The sequence below is a fragment of the Mirounga leonina genome, unplaced genomic scaffold, assembly GCF_011800145.1.
Source record: "Mirounga leonina isolate KUSES-001 unplaced genomic scaffold, KU_Mleo_1.0 Mir_125, whole genome shotgun sequence".
Lineage (NCBI taxonomy): Eukaryota > Metazoa > Chordata > Mammalia > Carnivora > Phocidae > Mirounga > Mirounga leonina.
In genome coordinates, this window is record NW_023270305.1 from 67948535 (window position 1) to 67965637 (window position 17103).

Below are 17103 nucleotides of genomic sequence, written 5' to 3' on the forward strand. Positions count from 1 at the left end.
TGTGATGATCTTTGATATGTATTTTAGAGACGAAGCTAGTTAAGTTAAAGAGACTGAGTGGCTCAGTCAGTTAAATGTCTGCCTTGGGCTCAGGTCATGATCCCAGAATCCTGGGATTGAGCACCAGATTGGGCTGCCTGCTTAGCATGGAGTCTGCTTTTCCCTCTCCCTCTCCCTCTGCCCCTGCCCCCCACTCGTGTTCTCTCTCTCAAATAAATAAATAAAATCTTAAAAAAAAATTTAGGTAAGGGTAATTTACAGGTACATATATGGGAACCAAGACATTTCTGGGCAGTCCCCTTTTTTTTGTTCAGTGACTGGAAAACCTGATCTTTCCTTGCATCCTCATTGCAGGGCAGCTGACTTATCTTCCCAGCTTGCCCAGAAACTCCACTGAGTATGCCATTTTAACATCCTACTAAGACCCACACTGGGCTTATATTTCTATCTGGTATATCCTTAGTTGCTTCCCTCAGGCCAGCTCTGGTCTACAATATGCCGTGGGTTTCAGAGGAGGAAAAGGAACCTTTCAGATATTCCCAGTAGCGCTGCCATACTCTGTGCTCTGTTGGCCCCAGCATGCCCAGGGTCTCTGATAGCTGTGAGTTTGCCACAAGGGTGCCAGGCTGAAGGCTGGGTGGTGCTTAAATCTAGCCATGCTCTACTCATTACACTACATGCCTTGGCATGGAGCTTTACTCACAGGAAAGGTACTTTTGAAAAAACTCATGCATAGGTGGGGTATGGGCTGGTGGACGCTCTGTCTCTTTGTCTCACTATTTTGGAAGGAGGTCACCATGAACTCCAGAACGTGGCTGGCCCTCCCCTTGATCATAGGCCCAGAAATCCCAGTAAAGCTCTGCTGGATTATGGATGAGGGACTTAGGACCTAAAGTTTTAAGTGTCTTTTTCAAGGTCACATCGCTAAGAAGTGATTAAAGGCAAATTAGAATCCAAATCTCATTTAATTGTTTCAGAAAGTATTTCTTTCTACTGTAAACTGGCACCATGTACACTAGACAAAATATTTTCTATTACACACAGATCCCATTCTGAGGGATGTGACCATCTATTAAGGGTGAAGGTATATGGTGTATAAATGACTATACCACATAGTGATTGCACATGGGAGGCTCTGCATTTATATTTTAAAACTATTTGTCAAGGGAGCATTTATGTTATATAAGAAAAGCCATACATACATAAGAAAAATGTATTATCTACATATATACATATATACATGCATACACACTTTTACACACACTGCTTCATGAAACCTAATTTTCTTTTCCTTTACCAAATCTTTCTATATTTTACACAAGTCTATATGGTTAGCTTTTTCATGCTAGAAAGGAAAGAAAAAGTATATGTACTTAGTGAATAGAAGGGAAAAATTGATAGCAGTTGTAGCTGAATATCAAGTCCTTATCACCCATATGTTGGGGGCTTGATGGAGGAGGTAAGAAAACAGGAAGGTTTTCTCGTATTTTCCTTATGATAAGGATTAATTATAGCCAAAGTTATTTGGCAGCTGTTCTATTCTGTCCATTTTTAACTTTACTACTACTTTTTTCTATTGTTATTCTCCTTTTTACTAGTATTCTCCTTGATCCATCCTTCCCAAATAGGACATGTTTTTGTTGTCGTTACTGTGATGAGTTTTTCAAAATATACTAGTGCCGATAATGACCTTTTTCATTACCCACATTGATATGATATCAGTGATTCATATTAGCATTTACTCTCAGTGATTTAGGAGTTGGTAATGCAGTTTGTCAGTCAACCTCTCTCTCAATTGTATTTCCACGTAATTTCCTTTCTTCATTAGCTTTATAGTGGATAGGGACAGAAAATATGGATGAAATATTAGAAAATAAAAAGGAGTACCTTAACTGGATGTCCTGGAACCATTTATACTATTGCAGTGAAACATAGGGACTCTCTCCTATCTTAAGTAACAGGTAGTGTCTTCCATGCTAGTTATTTACTCTATATTTACATTAATGTTTTTAATGTTACGCTATATAACTTCTACACATTTAAAATATCAAGTATATATTTCAACATATGAAAATCAATATAATACACCATATGAATAGACTAAAGGACAAAACCACATGATCACCTAAGCCGATGCAGAAATCCAAACAACATTTCATGTTGTAAATGCTCAATAAACTAGGAATGGAAGGGGACTTTCTCAACCTGACAAAAGGTATCAATGGAAAACCTGTAGCTCATAACATACTAACAGTGAGAGACTGAAAGCTTTCCTACTAAAATCAGGAATAGGACAAGGATATCAACTCTTGCCATATCTATTCAACATTGTAGGTAGGTCAATTAGGCGAGAATAAGAAATAAAAATCAACCAAATTGGAAAGGAAGATGCAAAGCTTATCTATTTTTCAATGACAGTCTCCTTATAGAAAATCTTGAGGAACACACACTCACACACATACAAGACCATTAAATAATTAATTAATCATTAACAAACAAGTTCATCAAGGTTGTAGGATATGATTAATATATAAAAATCAATTGTATTTTTATACACTAGCAATGAACAATCCACAAGTGAAATTAAGAAAACAATTCCATTTATTTATTTATTTTTTAAAGATTTTATTTATTTATTTGAGAGAGAGAGAATGAGAGACAGAGAGCATGAGAGGCAGGAGGGTCAGAGGGAGAAGCAGACTCCCTGCCGAGCAGGGAGCCCGATGCGGGACTCGATCCTGGGACTCCAGGATCATGACCTGGGCCGAAGGCAGTCGCTTAACCAACTGAGCCACCCAGGCACCCAACAATTCCATTTATAATAGCATCAAAAGGAATAAAATACTTAGGAATACATTTAACAAAAGAAATGGAAGACTTGTATGCTGAAAATTACAGAATATTTTTGAAAGGAATTGAAGAACACTTATTTAAGTGGAAAGATACTTCATGTTCATGGACTGGAAGACTTCATTAATACTGTTAAGATGGCAGTACTCCCCAAATTGATCTACAGATTCAATATAGTGTCTATTAAAATCCCATCTGAATTTTTTGCAGAAATTGACAAAGTGATTATAAAATTCAGATGAAAATGCAAGGGACTCAGACTAGCCAAAACAATCTTGAAAAAAAAAAAGAGGATTCACATGCTCAGGTTTCAAAACTTGCAACAAAGGCAACAGTAATCAAGATAGCGTGGTCCTGGCATTAGGATAGACATTTATAAATCAATGGAACAGAATTAAGTGTCCAGAAATAAAACCTAACATTTAGTAAAAAAAGATAATTCAGTGGGGGAAAGAATAGTCTGTTCAGCAAATGGTACAGGGACAACTGGATATACCACATGCAGAAGACTCAGTTTGCTTCCTGTCTTACACCATATTAAAAAATTAACTCAAAATGGATAAGACTCCTAAATGTAAAAGCTAAAATGGTGAAACTTTTAGGAGAAGATATAAACTGTCAATCTTTGTGACCTTGGATTAGGTAACAGTTTCTTAGATATGACACCTAGAGCACAAGCAGCAAAAGAAAAATGATAAATTAGACTTGATCAACATTTAAAATGTCTGTGTTTCAAAGGATACCATCAAGAAAATGAAAATACTACTGATAGAATGGGGGTAAATATTTGCAAATCATGTATCTGATATTTGGCTACTATATAAAATATATAAAGAACTCTTTTTTTTTTTTAAGTAGGCTCCATGTTGGGGGCTTGAACTCAGGAGCCTGAGATCAAGACCTGAGCTGATGAGATCAAGAGTTGGATGCCCAACCCACAAAGCCACCCAGATGCCCCAGAATATATAAAGAATACTTAAAACTCAGAAAAAATATGGCAACCCGGTTAAAAAATGGACAAAGAACTTGAAATTATTTCTCCAGGAAAGATACGTGAATGTACAATAAGCACATGAAAAAATGCTTAACGTCATTAATCAGTAGGGAAATGCAAATCAAAACCATAATGAGATACTGTCTCACATCCATTTAGAATAGTTATAATCAAAAAGATGGACAATAACAATTATTGGGGAGCATTTAGAGAATTGGTGAAATCGGAACCCTCATACATTGCTGGTGCAAATGTAAAATGGTACCACCACTTTGGCAGGTCCTCGAAAGGTTAATGTACAGTCACTGTTACCAGTGGGAGAGTCTTCATTGTGTGAATGGAGGTCTTGGTTCTTGGATTCCCCATGAAAGATTTGCGTGAGGATCCACACTCGAATCAAGACAGCCAGAAGGAAAGTAGCAGGCACAAAGCAGTTTATCAAGGACAATTACACTCTCAAGGTGGGCGAGTGGGCAGGCCCAGAGGTGGCAACTGTACCGGAGTTAGGGGTATCTTTTCTTTTTATGTTTGCATAGGTTGTGGGTCATAACTAGGGCAGTCTTTGACTTAGGTTGTTTCTAATCATCTAAGGGACTCCTACTGGTTGGGAGGCGGAGTTTTTGACCCTGCAAGGTTCTTGCCAGAACTGTCATGGCCATCTTCTGCCATGGGGGTAAGTCAGGGGTGGGTTGAAGAAACCACAATGTGAATATATTATAATGAAGCAATAGGTTACCCTGGGGGCAGAGATTGAAGAGGAGAGTGCATGTTCTGTACCTGTGACTCTTGGTCTGTCAGTGTTGGAAGCTGTGAGGCCAGGATGTTAAAAGCCACAAAGTCAGGATGTCGTGCCCCAAGCTTCTAATGTGTCACCTATTTATCACCACCTTTGCCTCCAGCTCATGTCTGACTGTTTACTCTATCATTACCATATGACCCAGCAATACCATTTCTACCTATATACCCAAAAGAAATGACACATTCACACAAAAACTTGTGAGTGTTCATAGCATCATTATCCATACTAGCCCCCAAATGGGAATAACCCAGATGTCCATCAAATGATGAGTAGATTTAAAAAATGTGGTATATTCATGCAATGGCATATTATTTGGCCATGAAAAGGAATGTCATACTGATACATGCTACAACATGGGTGAACCTTGAGAACAGCTAAGTGAAGGAAGCCAGACAAAAAAGGCTGCATATTGCATGATCCCACGAGTATGAAATGTCCAGAATAGGCAAGTCCATAGAGACAGAAAGTAGATTAGTGCTTGCCTAGTGGGGAAGGATGCGTAATGACTAGTAATGTGTATAGGGTTTCATTTTGGAGTGAGGAAAATATTGTGGCATTAGGTGGTGGTGGTAGTTTCCTACTTTGTGAATATAGTAAAAACCACTGAATAGTACCCTTTAACATGGCAAATTTTATGGTATGTGAATTTTATCTCAAGAAAAGGAAATTTAATTTTCTTTAATGTCTTAAAAGGTCATTATTTGGTGACCTTTGGGGGCTGCTGTGGCATTAACTCATTATTCTGCAAACTGGTAAATTTATGGAAATGATTCTATAGTAATCCAGTAACAGGGTAACCAAAGAGTGGATGAGGGAACTTTACTTTCTGAAAATTGTAACTAATTAATGGTAGAATATCACCATGTTGCTACACCTACTAGAATAGGCAATGATGATTGTTGGCAGCTAATGAGGGAATGTGATACTGAATGGATCAGACTACTACTATTGGAACCCTCAGATCTATCTTAATATTACTGAAAGACTGTCTCCTGCCTCCAGCTTATTGAATCAGACAAGGGATTTTCTCCCTGGGGGTTCCCATTCACTTCGTCTCCCGGAACTCCTATTTTAGCTTGACTGCATCTGGCAGCCTTTGTTAGAAAGTTTGGTTTAGGGCAGGATGGGATTTGTGCTTCTATTTTTCTTTTTTGTTTTTTGTGTGATTCCTGAGAGGAGACAGGTTTTATATAACTTTACCAAGTCATCTTAAACCCAAGAGTCTTTGGGCACTAAGTCAATAGACCAGGTGAGAGATAATCAAGATCTGAGCTAGGGCAGAGGCCGTGTTGATAGTGTAACAGGACAGATTGATTTGTTGCCTGGGGATATTAGTCAGGGCATATAGTAGGGGCTTCATTAATGTTTGTTGACTGTGGAATGAACGTAAGTGAATTTGTCCAATTTTAGGGTTTCATTGCAATGTTGGTCTGAATTATGCCACTTTGGTATGAATTGTAGTCCACTCCTAGAGTTACCATGCATGAATTGAGTCAGTCTTGGGCTTCTGGAGGAGAGGTTGCAAACTGGTGGCTGATAGGTCGAATCTAGCCTGCAGCTGTGTTTTATTTGGCCTCCTTGATGTTTTGGTTTTTTTTCCTTTAATTTATTGCCAACATTTCAAAATAGTAAGATTTCACATAAAAACTGGGTTTTCTGGCTTCTCTCGGGAAGGCAGATCTGGCAACACTGGGGCTTACCTTCTCTCGTGCAACTCAGCTGAAGCTGAATAGTGACTGCATTAGACCCAGGCCTGCGCTGCCCCCGCACTCACTGCCCCCTGTGGGCATTTGAGTTTGTGACCCGTGCTGCAGGTTTCAGGCGGCTGTTCTATAAATTTTACATTGTTACTTTTAATTACCTTTCTTCCTATATTAATAGCTGTTTAAACATACCATGTGATTATGACACCTATCTCATTAGAAAATAAGTTCTGTGTTGGCCGTAAGTGTGTCTTCTAGATATTCTCTGTGATGCTGGTATCATGCCTTATACACTGTAGGGGAGTTCTTATTTATACATCTCTGCTCTGATTTGGCAAGGTAATCGAGGAAGCCCAGTCAGTATACCATGGCACTCAGGACATTTTTATGATCCAACAAAACATCTTGACACATTGGTTTGGAAATAGGTATCTCTGTTATTTAAAAAAAAAAAGATTTTATTTATTTGTCAGAGAGAGAGAGCATGAGCAGGGGGAGAGGCAGAGGGAGAGGGAGAAGCAGGCTCCCACTGAGCAAGGAGCGCGATGCGGACTCAATCCCAGGACCCCGGATCATGACATGAGCTGAAGGCAGACGCTTAAGGGACTGAGCCACCCAGGTGTCCCTGTTATTATAATTTTGAAAAAATGACTTGTATTTACTAAAGATAATTCCCTCCTCTTATTTTTTTTTTCTTAAAGATTTTATTTATTTGACAGAGAGATAGCGAGAGCAGGAACACAAGCAGGGGGAGTGGGAGAGGGAGAAGCAGGCTTCCTGCCGAGCAGGGAGCCCAATGCTGGGATCATGACCTGAGCTGAAGGCAGACACCTAACGACTGAGCCACCCAGGCGCCCCTCCCTCCTCTTATTTTTATTAGCCAGTTGTCTCAGATGATTATAGGGTTAAAATTTATTAAGTTACTCCATTGTGGGGTTAATAAACAACATTTTGGATAATAAGTATTTTCTTGACCATATTAATTAATGTGGATTGAGTTACATCTTATAAATTTATATTTCCTGTAGGTAAATGATTACAGAAAATAAGTGGAAAGAGCTGAGCTCTTTACTGGGTTAGTCAGAAACAATATAGGAAAATGAATTTAAAAAAAATATATGTGTTATTTGATGATACAAGTACAAAGAAATAAAATAATTGGTGGTAATGTTAGAAGTATAGGAAAGAGCTGTGTTGTGTGCATGTGGTTGGATTATAGAGCTTAGTGTAAGAGGAAGTCATTGAGTCAGTTATTATACAGTTTTTGAAAATTATTTCATGAACACAAACCATATTTGCTTTAGCCCCACATTAGCCAATTGGGTAAGGACTTTGAATGTCAAGTTTGAACATTGTAAATGTTGGTTTCATGCGATGTATATTTCTTAACCCTTATTGTGCGTTTATTTTTACATTAGGTGAGAAATTCATCCACACTTCTTTTTAGTACCTTGATCACAAGAATATTTGGAGTTAAAAGGGGAAAGGATGAACTCTCCAAAAAAAATAGGTAAGCTTCATCTAATGCTAACTTTACTTTTTACAAAATATTGTCCTGGCCAAAAATAATTTTTGGAAATTTGCTTACTTTTATGGATTCATCTAGAGCATAAAACTATTAAAATGCTATAGTAAATTAACTTAGGCTGCCAAATTCTAAGCTCTTCAGCAAAAATACCTACTGTTTAAAAGTGGACCTTTCAAAGCAACAAAAATACAGCAAGGTACCAAGGGCTGAAATATTGAGCTTGTTTCTCGGTGCAAGAGCTGAAGTTTTTTTTTTTTCTTTGCATCTTCAGGTATTCCTGAAATGTCCTAAGTTGCTTTTTCTTGATATGTTAACCAAGTACTAGCTTGTGTAGTGTCTTTGCTTTTTTGCGTTAAACTCTGTAGCCAAGGGGAGCAGTTACAGATAGATGTTGGCCACATGGAATAAACAATGCTTTTTTACTTTTAGGTCTTTAGTGTTACGGTTTTTCTTTAAGATGTTTTCCTTTTAAGATTTTTTTTTTCAATGTCTGGAAGGAAACTTATTGAAACAGTTTAATGATGGGTAATTTTTAGATATAATGTACAAGCTCCGTTTGTTGGTTTTTAAAGAAAAGTTTTGAATAGTTGTTTCTTCAGCACTTGGGAGGATTTGATGGTAGTCCAGTGGCCAAGTGCTGACACTAGATGTCACTGTCGCTGCATGTTTAATTACATTCTTTACTTAATTTACGATCCAATTAGGCCCAGTACTTCTCTTAATGATCTATAGATAAACTAAGGCCCTATTCCTCTCCTACCTAAAAAAGCTTATTATCACAATTTTTAATTTAGGTTTTAAGCTGTTACTTGTTAAAATATTTTCTTGTGATGGAAGTGAGTTTTAGGAATTAGAAAATGTCATAGAATAATTTTATGATGCACTGTTGATAATTCTAATGAAACTACTGATAGTTCTGAATTGTCATTTAAATTGCTACTTATCACCCTATGAAATTCAACAAATATTTAAAAAGAAAGTAACTGGCTATAAGTATGAATCCCCTGAATGTAATCAGGAAATACTGGAGAGTTGTTGTTTTAATCAAGTTGTATTTTTAAAATAATGCTAACATTCCTTTGAAAGGATGATTACGATTTTTACTATTAGCCAGTTTCTAAAGAAGTTCTTCCTCTCAGTAGTTTGAAATCACTAATATTTGTTTCTCCTTAGCTTTCTTTATCTTGTTAGTAATTCTAAAAAGTATTAAGGTTTAAAACAGTTTGGTCATGTTATAAGGCCATGATAAATAATGGCATAAATAAAATATGAGATAATTAACAGTGAAATTAATGTTTAAAACTGAACGTGACAGTATAGAAATGCTTTTTTCCCTTTTACTTTTTATAAAGTGAGTGATTCTCAGATGTGTATACAGATTTTACTATGTATAGGAGAAAATCATCAGATTCATTCCATCTAGGTTACATCTGAAGGAGGGCGGAAGAATAACACAACGAAACCACCCTGCTTTAATCGTTTTGCCAAAGGCATGCTGATGGGAGCCACCATTATAAATTCATTATTCTTAAATAGGGAAGGTTACAAAATATGTAACTTTCCTAGAAAGAGGGAAATGGAATATTCATATAATTGTTTTAAGTGAACTTGGAAGGTGAAATGAGGGAATTAAGAAATTAATAATTTTTTTAAATGTGATGAACGTTCTTGGTAGGAAAGAGTCTTTATTTTAATAATCTGAAGATTGGTCTATATCATTATGTATACAAGGCTTCTGTTCTCTGTAAGAGTATATTTCCTGGAAGCATCCACTAGATTTGCTCTGCAAAACCTTTAGTGTCTTAAATTAGCTGTTATTTGTAGTGGTTATTCTAGTTGTAGTTTGTTTAATTATGTCACTTTTTGTTGAAATGTTTATAACCCTGTTCTCTACAATATTAACTCCCTGAGGGCAGAACCTTTCCCATCTATTCTGTATATGTATAATGGGCACTTTAAGAATGCTAGTAATAATGATGTCTCGTTGGTTGGTTACTCAACCATCGAATAACGACACTCAGCTGATGAGACCTCACAGGCCAGTTAAGTTTACTTTCATAGCCACAGATTGTTCTGCACACCGTCTTGCAAATGTGTGCTCTTGGTCAGAAGGGAACTGGTCATAAAAGGAACATCTGCCTTTTCCCATCTAGTGGGAAAAAAATAGCTATCCTGGAGTAAACAGACTTGGTTTCTAGGCATTTTGTTGCTGCTAGAGATGACCTTAATAGACTCCCTTATCCTCTTTGTACTTCAATTTCTCCATCTATGTAACAGGCATAATAAAATCCGTGCTCTGTTCTCGTAGAGCTATGGTGGGGATAAAACAAATGATTAACTGTTCATTTTCTTTTAAAATGTTGGAAGTCACGGTCCTGGGTGGCTGTCAGTTAAGTGTCTGACTCTTGATTTCAGTTCAGGTCATGATCTCAGGGTCCTGAAATCGAGCCCCGGGTGGGGCTCCGAGCTCAGCATGGAGTCTGCTCGTCCCTCTCCCTCTGCTCCTCCCCTGCTGCACACAGGCTCGCTCTCAAATAAATAAATGAATAAAATCTTTAAAAATAAATAAAATGTTGGGAGTCCTACACAATTAGAGTTTGCTTTTTTTCTGTTACCACTTCTATTAAGGTGCTCATCCCATCATCTTAGAGTTACACTGAAATTTTTGAGGACAGAGTCCTGGTACCTGGTACCTACCATACGTGTGGCATAAAATAGGCACACAGAAATAGTTCCTGAAAGAGCAAGTAAATTTTGTTACTAGAGGAGAGAGAAGAAATCTGGTTTCTATTCCCTGCCTTTGTTGCCGTATAGCCACGATAACCAACTGAGACAAATTAGTTAACCTCTCTGGGCCTTGGTTTTCTCCTCTAAGATAAGAGATCTGGACCATCCTGGAGGTCTCTTATTTTTGCAAAATACTAAGCTAAGGCTTTATGTAATTGTTACTAAAATTGTGGGTTTGGTAAACCGCTCTATTCCCAGTTCCTAAAACAGTACCTGCCTTGTAGTATGGACAAGAAGTTCCCTTTTCATATGTAAAGAAGGGAGCAAGAGGTTCTGCATCCCCATTTAGAAGTATGTAGAGTACTGCACTGGTGATGGTTGGACTCTAGAGCTCCTTAGTCTTGTTCTAGATGTGTTCCTTGGATTACAAAGAATGAGAAAACTTAAGTTTCACTTGGTTTTTTGAAATAAGCTTACAACATTTTAATTTGCTAAATCTCTTTTCCTTTCCCTTTATTACCCCCTGGCTGACTTGGCCTGACAGAATGAATCTTTGATCCCACATAGAAGCAGAGCCTGCACAGCTCTGTGATCTGGGGAGTGTGCTGGGCTTTCCAAAGTGGCCTCCCTCTGCAGTGTTGTGAGTGGGCGCCCCCTGAGAGTTCCTCCTTCCTTACCGGACAGGAGCTAAACCAATGTGATCTTTAACTCTAGGCCTTTCTCTTTAGCCCCTGCGGGTATTAACCTTCAACTATTCTAATTTCAGGTAAATGACAAATGTCAATATATAGCAGTCTGAAAACTTTATTTTAGATTTTGCCAAAGCTTCATTTTGGTCCTCAGTATAGAGAGTATTCTATAGCTCTTGCTTTCTCTATTTTATTTTATTTTGTTTTGCTTTGTTTTATTGTATTTATTTATTTGAGAGGGAGAGAGTGAGAGAGTGTGTGCACACACGCATGCGAGTGGGAGAAGGGGCAGAGGGAGAGAGAGATTCTTAAGCCCTGGACACAGGGCTCCATCTCAGGACCCTGAGTTCGTGACCTAAGCCAAATTCAAGAGTCAGACGCTTAACCACTTGAGCTACCCAGGTGCCCCTCTCTCTTCATTTTAAATCAGTTAGTCAGCCAATGAGAATTTGTAAGCATGTGTGATGAACTCATTATTGACACAATAGAGGAGTACACGAGAAATACAAAACTTGGACCTCGCTCAGGGAGCTTACATTATAGCTAAGGGAACAAAAATTGTTGTTTGCAAAAGATACGAGTAAAAGACAATTTATAATAAGTGGCTGCACAGTGTGCCATGAGTACTAGATGCACTAGAAAATCATTAATGGGAGAGTTGCATGGACTATTTGGGGGAAGTACTGTTTCTTATAAAGCTTTGGGAATGAGTAAATTTGGGGTACATGGAAACAGGTAGGTTGAAAGATGGAACAATAGAATAATCTTGTTTTTTGTGTTGTTAGGTTATAATAATCTCTATTCTGTCTTGTTAGAGAAAGCTCATATTTAAATTGATAGATTGGGATGGTTTAGCACAATTTAAGAAAAATACGCTTATAAAAGCATCACCAGGTCCAAGTAAAATTATTTCTAATGACTGCATTGAGAGATGTTGAATTGTATTTATTTTACTTTCCTGGGTGTAAACTACAGATAATTATTTTAGTTATTTCTCCCAGTGTCTTAGTTGTATAGGCCTAGAAGGATCCTCCGAGGGGCATCTGATCTGGTCCAGCCTCTGCTTATAGATAGAATTTGAAGCAGTTTCCAGACAAACTGGCTTCTCTCCTGTTCTTCATGTTTTCTAGGAAAAGAGATTCCACAAGTTTCTGTGGTTACCCACTCCATTGTTTAGGAAATAATTGGATTCTCAAAACTGAAATTGAGAGCTGTAGGGCAATTGGGTTTTTATATTTTAGAGAATGTAATTATTAGAATTCAGAATAGCTTATTTGCTTTGAACTATATAATAGTTTGCAGCAAGCGCTTATTTGGCCAAACTGAAAATCAGAATTTTCTTTGACTGTGGCCAGGATAATCTTAACATCCTCAGACCCAAAGGATTCTCATTTTCTCCATTTAAAAAGCATTTATTGTGTGTTTACTCTGGGCCAGGCCCTCTGCTGGGCACTGAGATCCAAAGATGAATCAGACTTGTGCTTGGCGCTGGGGAAACCCGACAGTCTCATGAAGAATACCTGTGGTTATCTGCTGCACTATAGTCTCTGTTCCACGGGTGCAGAAGGAAGGGGGTAGCATATCTTCAATGCCTGTTTGTGTGCTTGGCATAGCTAGACCCTCCTTTGTGGGTGTCTAATTTAGCCTCCACAACAGCCCTGCAAACTGGAGAGTAATCCATATTTCACAGAGAAGTAAACTAAGGTTCGTTGGTTAGATGTAGTTATTTGCCCGAGGCCGGCCAGCCAGAAAGTGGCAGAACTAGAACACAAGTCAAGTCGTTTGCAGAGTGCATACGGATTTACACACCAATGCACATAGCCCTTCATGATCAGTGAGTCACCTTTTTAGAGTCTGGCTTTAGGTTTTACATTGTCATTGTGGGAAGTGAGCTACTTCGCCTAAGGTCTCAGTGTAGAGTAAGAATCTCCCATCTCCCATGTGGCCGGTTGATTTTAGGAGGAAAGGTAGGAGGGGGCCAATGAAGAAGTTTGTTTTGAGGTGACTGTGAGACCCTTTCTGTGGGTGGCGGAAGACTTTGTGTGCCTTCGTCCCATGGATATTCTCTTCCTAGGGAACCTCACACTCTGTTTTCACGCAGACAGAGGTGAGGGAGGAGCAGGTCACAAGGCTTCTAATGTCTTACTATAGCATCAGGAATGTAGAAATCTTAGTTTTCTGGTTGGCGAGTAGGGGATGAGTTAAATTACCTCAATAGGATATCTGTGTGGCCAGTAAGACATTTACCACTTGTGTTTGATGATAGTTTAGTGCTGCAGGGAGAAGATTTGGGGGTTTTGTGATGATGATTCTTGTCTAAGGTATGATGTCTTCTAGGCTTAACCTAATGTTTTACAAGTCTGTGCTTATATTTTTCATTCGTATCTTTAACAAAAAACGATAGGGGCGCCTGGGTAGCTCAGTCGGTTAAGTGTCTGCCTTTCGCTGTGCTGGGTTGGGCAACCTGCTCCGTGCGGAGTCTGCTTCTCCCTCTGCCTCTGCCCCTCCCCCCCGCCCCCCCCCCCCCCCCGCCACGCTCAAGCTAGCTCTCTCTCTCTCATGCGCTCTCTCAAATAAATAAATAAATAAAATATTTTAAAAAATGATAGCTGTTACTAGCTTTTATCTTTGAGAGGACCTAAGGTGAAAATTGAGGTGTGGAAAAGTTGAGCAATTTGCTGAAGGTCACACAGGTAGTGCCGGAAATGAATTTAATGATTACGTTTAGCTCACAGTAAGCTCAACGAGAACATTTTTTAAAAACCAGCTGATTATTTATAAGTGGAGTTTCTATTGGCAACAGTAATACTAGTTGGGATTCAAGTAATTTGAAATTAAATTAAGAGCCCCAGTGTTTTGATATGGTCTGGAGGTGTCATTCATGCATTTTCCACAGTTGTTCAAGAACATTCAGTCTGGTTCTTTAGGCCAAGTTGATAAATGAGTATTTTTGGAGACTGAGAGGTAAAGTACAAGTCTTGTGTAACCCTTGTTGAGAAGTCCTTAAAATCAGAATTAAGTCTATACCGACACTTTGGCCTACTGGAGAGTTTCAGGTTTCAAGTTTTTGTTCATTCTTAGGTTCATGGATCATAGGTAGGAAAACCACAAATAAAAATTTTAACCAAAAAGGAGCTCTTAAAAAGAAATATGTTCATGAACTTGAAGTGGAATTAGTCATTGTGTTCTTAAATGCTGACTCTTGTGTGGACCAAGTAATCTTTGTTCCTAAGTACTGCTTCAGGCCATTGCCTTCTTTAATAACTAAGGCATTGTTGCTTTAGTTTGAGCATGTTCTATGGAATTTTGGCAATGCATGCATCCTCTCTCTGCATCTTAGTAAAAGCATGAGTAAATATTTTTTCTTAGCTTTGGTATTTTTGTAGCTTACATTTTATATGAACCAGACTAATATAATATAATACCAGGATTACATAATTTAAGATGTCAGGATTGCTTCCAGGACTATGAGATAAAGTCTTCCTTTATCAGGGGGTTTACAAGCAGTATTTGTTGCTCATTCAATACCTGTAGAGAAATACCACAGAGCTATTTTCCAAATGAGAAAATGGAGTCAAAGAGGTTAAAGCCAGAGGGGATAGTTTCTTTAGAACTTGGATAACATTTTTTCTTTATTCAGAGCTTGGTCTTTATAACTGCTGATTTTAGTAATGTATAGGATTAGAAATGCCAGGAATTTCCAGTTACTCTTGTTACACACCAAATTTTTTAATATAATGAATAAAATTTTGTCATTGAATACTTATTATTGTACCTTGGCACTCTAAAATATACAGAAGTAGTTAATAACACAGTCTCGGATTCCAAGGAGTTCATCATTTATTGAGAGATAAGACCAACATGAACTAATTTAGGAAAAATGAGTATCAAACTCTCTATGCTATCTGGGGGTAGGGGATCAGAGGGGGATGAGGTTGGGCTCCACGCAGGAATCAGGGCTTAATCTACACTTGAAAGAATGGGCAAGATTTGGACAGGTGGAGAGGAGGATGTGATGGAAATATTCATTCATTCTTGGAGCAAGGATTCATTGACCACCTATTCTTTTTTTTTTTTTTTTAAGATTTTATTTATTTATTTGAGAGAGAGAGAATGAGAGAGCACATGAGAGGGGGGAGGGTCAGAGGGAGAAGCAGGCCCCCTGCTGAGCGGGGAGCCCGATGCGGGACTCGATCCAGGGACTCCAGGATCATGACCTGAGCCGAAGGCAGTCGCTTAACCAACTGAGCCACCCAGGCGCCCTTGACCACCTATTCTGTTGTAAGCATTATACTAGGTTTTGGGGCTATATCAATGAGTATAACAGATATGCCAGGGAGGCTAGTTTGAATGATACATAACATTAGGAATCACTTAGAAGTTTTTGTATTGTAGTATCCCATAATAAAAGCATTGTTTTTGGAATCATTTGAGAAGAGATTGTATTCTGTGTCCCTGGCAGGTGGGATTGGAGAATATGATACAAAACCCTGGAAGAGAGTTACTTAAAAATAACTTGTAGTCTCTGTAGATTGTTAAAGCATAGTTCTAGCTTGGTGTGGTTATTTTGGCATTTATTCTTTTTGTTACTTCTAAATGAGTAGTGGCCATATTAGAAGGGAATATATCTTACGTTTTAAAGATTACTAATTTCCTCAAGACACTGAAAGATATTTGGTGAAAAATAGATTCTAGAGTCAAGTAAGTTTCAGAAACATTGAATTAAATAAAAATTTCTTTATGACAGAATTTCTCAGGACAGTTCATATGCTATATTTTATAAATCTTCAGAAGTGTGATATAACATGCAGTAGTTCCCCAAATTATTTGACCATGGAAAACTCTCTCTCTCTCTCTTTTTTAAAAAGATTTATTTTTTTTATTTGAGAGAGGGGTTGGGCAGAAGGAGAGGGAGAGAGTATCTCAGGTGACTCCGAGCTGAGCTTGGAGCCCAACAGAGGGCTTGATCTCATGATCCCAAGATCATGACCCGAGCCGAAGCCAAGAGTCAGACGCTTAACCCACTGAGCCACCCAGGTGTCCCTCTCTCTCTTTTAAAGAACATCTATTACCATCTTCTGTTCCATCCGACATAGTTAAGGGTGACTCCTGTGGGGTAACTGATAAAGGCAGGTGGAAGGCATGTTTCTGATCGTTAGGAGCAGCACCATCTGTGAGAAAGGAAAATACTCATTTCAGATATATCGGCAGAAACAGAAAAAATTAGTTTTAGTTGCTGTTAAATATATACTATAAATTATCCCAAGTTATCACATAAAAATTCAAAATAGCATCCTAACATATAGTAGGTAGTGAATAAATATGAATGAATGGAAATTTCATAATCTTAGACTGTTTCAAGTCTTATGATATTTAAAGTGCCTCTTCAGGAGAAAGACCTTTATATTCTACAAGAGAATCTTCTACCATTTTGTCAGAAGATGTCCGTTTTCCCAAATCATTGGTATGAGGATGAGGTCAATTCCAAACCATTGGAGTGTGATGTGTGTGTGTGATGTGTGTGTGTGTGTGTGTGTGTGTGTGTAGGGAGGGCAGATAGGGCGAGGGGAACAGAATAGTAACCAGCTTTGAAATATAATAGGTAAGGCTTTAGGATCTACTCGTGTAACTGAGTTTTCTACCTTTGGACTGTACGTCTTTCTAGTAAATTAAGCAGCATATTCTGTTGTCCTTCATCTCCCAAATTATAGATCCATTTGTTAATATTTAAACAGAGACTTAAAATAATTCAGACTTGTAACAGTTAGAATGCTTTTGACTGTAAGTAACAGAAAACTGGAATCAAAATTTAA

The 17103-nt window shown here is 38.2% G+C and overlaps 1 protein-coding gene across 10 annotated transcripts in view; it reads left to right on the plus strand.

The window, feature by feature from the left end:
• THADA (THADA armadillo repeat containing) overlaps positions 1-17103 on the plus strand; it is a 323874-nt gene that overhangs the window by 89698 nt on the left and 217073 nt on the right. For all 10 annotated transcript variants that reach the window (XM_035001673.1, XM_035001675.1, XM_035001677.1 and 7 more), the window contains one exon: positions 7765-7856. In XM_035001673.1, coding sequence (XP_034857564.1) covers positions 7765-7856 — 92 coding nt within the window. The remainder of the gene's footprint in view (positions 1-7764; positions 7857-17103) is intronic.